Raw genomic sequence first — 7,756 nt, forward strand, 5'->3', positions numbered from 1 at the left:
TTATTATATTTTAAATGTACATTTACGCATATTTTAAAATCATAGTTTATCGTGGGTTGAATAATGATTCTGTAAAATATAAATGTTAAGAAATATTTCGTAAGTGACTTCACTACTGCTATTAGGAAATGTAATCACGTATAATTATGTTTGAGACCTATCATAAAACATCATTTCATATCTATGGTCTCAACTTCCGGTTTAGGTAGAATTGGATGTGTAGTACTACTCTACACACGGCCCACATACTTGCATATGGACCCCAGGCGAGCTCGTATACGTACCCTCTGAACTTGGCCTTTGACTAGCGTACACCCATGCTATTGGAATACCACGGAAGGAATGGAGCATGCATAGTATTGTGGTATATACAATACCGTATCATAACTTCATGACAAACATAAATACTGTATTGTACATGTCTATACTAATCATAACGCGAAAGTATCCTAATACACGTAAACATAAAATATACTTGAAGTTCTCATAGTTTAAAATCTTGACATGTATCCGTGATGCAATACATACATAACATAATCATTACATAACATAATCATTTCATGTCATTACATAAGGTATTGTATAATATGGTACAATACTTTCATAACATGTCACATTCATAAGTAACATATCATGTCAACATGATATTACATAACATGACATATCTCATCATAACATAATAAACATAACAATCATAAGGTATGACACATTACAAGGGTCAGAGGGCACATGTCATTCATACTACAAATGATTCATGTTGCCCAAACGGTAGAAAAACCACGTACCTGAGTAGATTAAATTGAACTCGATAAATTATACTTGGAGCTAGTCCAATTCTGTCCATTGAAATTCAAGTTAACCTACACAAGTTCACAACATCATATTAGAGCATAGCGGTATAACTTACTTAATACTATTAATTAAAAATCTAATATAGCTTTTGACACTTTAATTTGGCCAAAAAGTGGTCATTTTTATCTTAATTGCCTTTGTGTTAAGAATGAGAACCGAAAATGGTATCGAAAGTACCATATTCATTACTATTCACAACGTTTAAATAGGAAAAGCTGCCAACTAACTTCTAAAAATAAGGAGAAAATATACCGCTAACCAACTACTGAAAACAAAGAAAATATATCCAACTCATAAAAATAAGGGGAAAAAAATACTAGTGGATGACAACTATGTCAAATATATTTTATAACTAATTACATTTATACATCAAAATATATTTCACAGATATCTTTATATTTTAAATCAAAATTCATAAAACTCTCCCTCAAGGTGGAGAGTGTATGTCAATCACATCAAACTTTGACTTTTAGAAAATCAAATTGTTGTCTTCCCAAAACTTTAGTGAAAATATCCGTCAATTGCATTTTAGTCGAAACATAACATGGTTTTATGATTCTAGCTTGTAACTTTTCTCGGACTATATGACAATCTATTTCAATGTGCTTCGTACATTTGTGAAAAACTGGGTTGGCTGTTATAATAATACAACAATGCTGATTCGGACAACGAAACTTTCGAGTCTTGAAGAATGTATCTCAGCCAAGTTAACTCAAAACAAGTGTTTGTCATACCTCGATACTCGACTTCTACTGATGATCTGGACACATTGGTTTATTCTTTGGACTGCCAAGAAATAATTAAATTTTTCAAGAAGATGCAGAACCCAGAAATAGGCCGTCTCGTAGTTCGACAACCACTCTAGTCAGAATCGCAATATGTTTGTAATCTCAAGTTTTTTTCAGATGGCAGTAGAAGTTCTTGACCAAGAGTACCTTTGATGTATCTCAGAACTCGAAGAGCTGCCTCCCAATGTGGTTTTCTTGGTTCACACATGAATTGGCTAAGCATACTAACGGAATACACTATGTAAGATATGGTAACAGTTAAATATATTAATCTGTCATTCAACTGTCTATATTTTCTTGGATCATTAACTTATCTTTTTCTGTTAAAGAAAGCTTCAGATTTTGCTCCATAAGAAATTTTTCTGGACGTCCTCCTGTAAGACCTGTGTCTTGAAGAATGTCTAAAGTAAATTTCCTTGGAGACATAAACATTTCTTTTCTAGATTGAGAAAATCCAATGCCCAGAAAATATTGCAAATTCCCTAAATATTTTATAAATAATTTATTGAGTAAACAAGTCTTGAGATGTTGAATTTCTTGAAATCAGTCAACAGAATATCATCAACATAGATAACACCTACAGTGAAAGAAATACCTCTACTCGTAAATAAAGAGTAATCAGCTTTTGACTGAGTGTAATCTACATTTTTTATAGTGGTAGAGAATATGGAGAACAATTGCGAGAAACCTGTTTTAACCCATAAAGAGACTTATGTAGCCGACATACTGTATTCTCCCCCTATCGGTGAAGACCTAGTGGTAAAAACATGTAGACTTCCTCGTTTAGATTGTCATGGAGAAAGATATTTTGAACATCCAACTGATGAGTGAAGTATTTTTTAGCAGTAGCAATAGTGAGTAAGCAACGAAGTGTAGTAAGTTTCGTTGTGGGAGAAAATGTCTCTTTGTAATCAATACCTTCAACTTGAGTGTATCCCTTTGCTAGCAGCCGAGCTTTGTAATGTTCAACAGAACCATCAGAGTTGTAGTTAATTTTGTACACCCAACTGTTGGGTTTTATGTCCTAAAACGCATAGTTTGTAAACAAAGATATATTCTATTATCAATAAAGTTATTATTGATGTTTATTCAGTAAAAATTGTTATTGAATAAAGTGAACTTTACGATCATTAATCTAAATCCAATAAACTAAGAACACTCTGGCTATAGTATGATTACTTGAACTATATGTAGAGACATAAGAGTGGATCAAGTTCAAGTATATAGTCAAAATGATCTATAGTATAAGGATAAGGCTGAGTACCTTATTCTGGGGACACTATGGATGCGGCCCACTTTTGTGTATGATATAAACAATGTGATCACTAAATTGTGCATGTGGAGACATGTGAGTGGGGGCGTCCTATGCAATGAGTATTGCATAAGATCGGACCATGAAGAAAACCACTCTCACTTTATAAAGTCGTTTACTGTTGAGACTGATTTTCTTTTCATTCGATAACCTAGGTAACTCGGTTTTAATCCTGAGCTAACCATGAACTCCTATTTATTCGGAATTATCCTTAGATTTGCATGGGTGAGAGTGGCTCTAGTTCGCCGACTCAACAGGCCTCCCATTTCAGGGGTAAGACTGGGTGAATGGCTGGGGACGTGGGGTGCAAGACGGAATTCACTCCTACCCACTTTTAGGGATAGAAGAAAGGTAGTTCCCTTAAGCACTGACTCCAGGTCTTGAACAAGGGGCCCCACCCTCTCATTGGCCTGAGAGGGATTCGGTTTACTGGTTGGACCACAAACCAATTGTTCATTAGAGGATCAGTGAGACATAAGGAACAAGAAGTAACTTCAGGGGTAAAACGGTAAATTGACCCAGCTCTAGTTACGAACAACCTGTGAAGGATCGACTTACTAATCATGGTTATATCAGATGGACAGAAATATATCTATAGTGAGGGGAGTGCAACTACTAGGCTATAGTGGAGTGTCCTAGTAGTTAATGAATGTTGGTTAACCAGGTTAATGAGTTTAATCGGTTAATCTTGGATCGTTGGAGCCCATGATCTATAGGTCCATTAGGTCCCTCTGCTAGCTCATATAGGACTAAACCATAGAACAGTGTGACGAGTGAGTTCGAAGTGTTCGAATTCAAATTAGGGAATATGCGTTACATATATATGATATATTTAACCGCAATTTTGTTTTATTTACGAATTAAACGAAAAGAGAGAATCTGAGATATTTAAATAAGATTTAAATATCTTAATCAATTATGTGTCGGAATTGATTGGGATTGGCATTTGAATTAATATTAAATATTAATTAAATAGTTTAATTAATCATTTAATGTTACTTTAATTTGAAATTCATTATTCAAATTAATTGTTGAATTAAAATGAAGAAAGTCGAAATGTTGACTTTCATCTAATGGAAAAATCCATGTTAGTGGAATTTTGAGGTGTCAAAATTTGGTTTAACCAAACTTGCATGTTTGCCAAATAAACCCCACAAGTTTGAGTGGAATTTTGAGTGTCAAAATTTGGTTAACTCAAACATGCATGCTTGCCACATAATCCCAAACATTTGAGTGGAATTTTAAGTGTCAAAATTTGGTGATCTCAAGTTTGCATGAACATGCAAACTTGACTCTTTAAATAGAGTGATCATGATACTTGGTAGGGATTTTCTTCATCATCTTGATGAAAAACCTTGAGACAAACACTCTTTCACATATACAAAATCCCTCCCAAGTTTAGTCACTCACCGGATTCCACAATCCCGTTCTAAGGCCGGAGGATAGTGGAGAAGACACTAGTGGTGGTTCGAAACCGGTTCGTGAGGCAAAAGGAGTTTGAACTACAAAAGGTTAGTATTTAAACTCATTAAGTTTTAATACTTATGAATATGCTAGTTATTTACAATAATTGATGTTCTAAAAGTGCCTAAGATCCAAATTGCTTCCGCATGTGTTATATTAACACCAACAATTGGTATCAGAGCTCATCTTTACAAAAATATCCTAGGTATATCTTTACAAAATATCTATCATATATATCTCTATAGATCTTTACGAATATATACCATATATATTTGTATGAGATCTTTACTACAAATAGGCATAGACTTCATATCCCAATAATCTCCCACTTAGAGACTAATTCAATCAACAAAATATCATCAACATAAATAAGAACTACGATGAAAGAAATATCTCTACTCTTAAATAGGCAGATAAGCAGATAAGGCTTGTGCTATCTGTTGTAGTTGCTCATAATATTAATTTGGAATGGAATTAGGTGATTGTCCTTCTATATTCAATTGAAAAGCATAAGCCACATTTGCAAATGATTGATATCCACTATTGATACATTGATTGACTTGTATTGCCCTTATGTGGAACAAACTTGAGATTTATTAAGGTAGTACAGGTAATTAAGGTAAGAAAAGGAAGTAGTTTGTTATAAGAGCTCCCAAAGGCAGGCATGAAAATCAGGTAGACTTGTTGCTTAAAACTTTGGAAGGAATCTCAACAAACATGGTGAGGAAACCCATGGGTAGCAACTTCCAAACAAATCGTAGACTCTTCCGAACACTTCTCTCCAGCTCCAGCAACAGCGACAACTTCATTACTACAAAAATGGTTATTGGAGCAAGTGTGACCAAATACAAAAGGCATTCCGCCCATACCATGTTGGTCGATTTCAGTGTGAGCACGACGGCCACAGCGAACGCAATCATCGTGCTCGCCACCGACAAGAACAGCAGATTGAATCCGAAGGACAATTGAATTGGCAATTCTTGTCGAAAAGCATCGATCTCAAAAGGGGAGGTCAAGATCAAGAGAAACAGAACCAAGGAGGAGAGCGATGAGATGAGGGAGGCGATGTCTAAGGCGGTGAACAACATGTAGATAGGGTCAGAGAGGAGAACCGGAGAGCCAGTTTTGGAGTTGAGTCCACCGGGGACAGTGAAGGCAGCGGCGAAGGCGACAGTGGCCATGAGGACAGCAACAGCAGAGCAAGACTCGGAGGTTTTCTTGATCCATTCTTTGCCCTTATCAAGCATATCCTTGTGTGTTTCTTCGAAGAACTCACGGGGTTTCCGACCGTCTTTGCTATAATGCATGTTGTAAAGGAGCGGAAGCACTTTGTGGACGCGATCCAACCAATCCAGCTCTTGTTGAAGTTGTATTGCTGGACCATGGGCAGATTGAGAGAGGAAATTAGTGATTCCAACATGGTGCAGTACGGTGTAGCCCAACAGGTCAATCCTCCTGGCCAGTCTGTGCACGAGAAGATCTCTGGTTTTAATCCATTCAAAGATCTTGAGTTGTCGGTGTGCAATGATGACATGTAGAATGTTTCTGTCTTGTGTCGTCACGTAGTCCACAGCCTGTGGGTGGGCTTCCACGATCCTTTCAACCACTTCTAGTATTCCCCTGGCTGCGGCTAGTAACAGTGGCGTCTCTTGGTGGTCCATGTATTCAATATTACTATCGTCCATAGGTTGTTTTGCCTTTTCTGATAGGTCCGTTCGATCGCTGACGGGCTTCTGCTTTTCCTGGTAATATGACAAATCTATGTCCGCTAGCATTTCCGTGATTTTTAGAATTAATTTATGTTTTTGCTTTTTCTTGTATAGCTCTCTGCATTCAAGCCACCCTGTGTTTTACAAGTCTCATCATTAACATTTTTATTATATTATTTCTTAAAAAAACATGTTTTAGAGTTACAGAAACAACACCTTGCATCAGGAATCTCCCGAACATCCCCATCAAATTATGTCTAAGGTATTCACCTGCCACGCGCAAACACTCCTTTAGTACTCGTGCACAAACAAAAAGGTTAGTAATCACGACTCTCATACCTTTTTTCTGCGAACGCGGAACTTCAAAAATATTTATTAAGAGTAAATACTTGAAAACAAAAAGAAGAAAAAAGAGAACTTACCAAAACTTTCATCTTCCGAGTCCAATCCGGCTTCTAAATCTTCAATATTTCTCGCTTGGCCAAATTTAAAAAATTTAGGAAATTTAAAATTGTAAGTATTGTCCATGGGAATCCCTGTAATGTGATAAGAAAAAAAATAATAATAATAAAAAAAGTAAAAAAAAAAAAATGAAATGAAATATAATTTTTAAAATTTTTAATCATAGTTGAGAAAAGAGAAGGAAGAACATTGTTACAATCATAGATCAATTCGGCCCAAAATCCCTTGACGTATCCACTCTCAAAAATGTGTGGCATATTGGCCAGCACGTGGAGAGCCGTCTGCTTTTTTGAATCCCTCATCTCCAACAGTGACTTGTCGAAATCCAGCAGCATCATAACCATCTCTGCAATAAAAACATTGAATTAGGCATTAAAGCTTTGAATTAGCTTCAATTATGGTAACAAAAACTTAGACACTAACCAAAGTTCTCGCTTTGAATGGCTTCATGAATGATTGGAGTACCCTTTGCCATCCAATTTCGGGGAGATCGAGAGTAATAATCTTCACATTCATTCAAAATATATTCAACGATCTGAAGTTGCCCATATCTGGCTGCCCTATACAAAGGCGTTTCACCCCGACTGTTCAACTCCAACAAATCCTCCTTCCTGAACTCAACCAAAAGCTTGAAAGCATCCAAATTCCCCGCAGTGGCAGCTTCATGTAGAGGTGTGTTTTCAGCGGAGCTCTTCCAATGCTCTGTGTAATCCATCTCTCCACTGTTATTGATCGGCAACACTAACTGCTCAAGAATTGTTTTTAAAGGTTCTTCCTTTCCACTGTACACTGCCAAATGCAACGCCGTCTCTCCACTGTTATTGATCGGCAACACTAACTGCCTCGCACCCTTACATACCTTGTCCAGATTCTTCCATTCTCCCCTCAACGCTAGCTTGTATAACTGTTTTTTCTCATCGTACAGATCCATATCTTGTTTGGGTTTTAGTTTCTTGTTTTGTTGAAGGACACCTCAAATCTATTTTATATATATATATCTTTCTTTTCTTGTTCCGGTCATAAAGTTTGTATTCTTTTTCTCTAATCGCTTTGACAATCATGTAACATAATAAAGTAAAAGTAAGCACAGTTGCTTCCATTTCTTATACAGAACTTGTTCCTTCTTCAAACCCTTTCGTCTTCGCCTCTTCTTCCACACTACTACTCCC

At 36.4% G+C, this 7,756-nt stretch overlaps 1 protein-coding gene across 1 annotated transcript; it reads right to left on the reverse strand.

Moving 5' to 3' along the window:
- Positions 1-4,959: 4,959 nt before the first annotated feature.
- Positions 4,960-7,556, reverse strand: LOC111788414 (uncharacterized). Its single transcript, XM_087126759.1, has 5 exons — positions 7,011-7,556; positions 6,784-6,933; positions 6,548-6,661; positions 6,342-6,395; positions 4,960-6,259 (listed from the first exon to the last, which is right to left on the reverse strand). The coding sequence occupies exons 1-5, from the start codon at positions 7,516-7,518 to the stop codon at positions 5,088-5,090; spliced, it is 1,998 nt and encodes a 665-aa protein (XP_086982885.1). The 5' UTR covers positions 7,519-7,556; the 3' UTR covers positions 4,960-5,087.
- Positions 7,557-7,756: the final 200 nt, after the last annotated feature.

This window comes from Cucurbita pepo, chromosome 9, assembly GCF_057944985.1.
Source record: "Cucurbita pepo subsp. pepo isolate OVF chromosome 9, ASM5794498v1, whole genome shotgun sequence".
NCBI lineage: Eukaryota > Viridiplantae > Streptophyta > Magnoliopsida > Cucurbitales > Cucurbitaceae > Cucurbita > Cucurbita pepo.

Bases quoted from the DNA above. Each gene is read 5' to 3' on its own strand.
- LOC111788414 (XM_087126759.1), bottom strand. From the start codon at position 7,518: ATGGATCTGTACGATGAGAAAAAACAGTTATACAAGCTAGCGTTGAGG. The intron at 6,396-6,547 runs GTAAGTTCTCTT...TGCGCGTGGCAG, and splicing joins CTCGGAAGATGAAAGTTTTG to GTGAATACCTTAGACATAAT. The intron at 6,260-6,341 runs GTGTTGTTTCTG...TGTAAAACACAG, and splicing joins CGGGAGATTCCTGATGCAAG to GGTGGCTTGAATGCAGAGAG.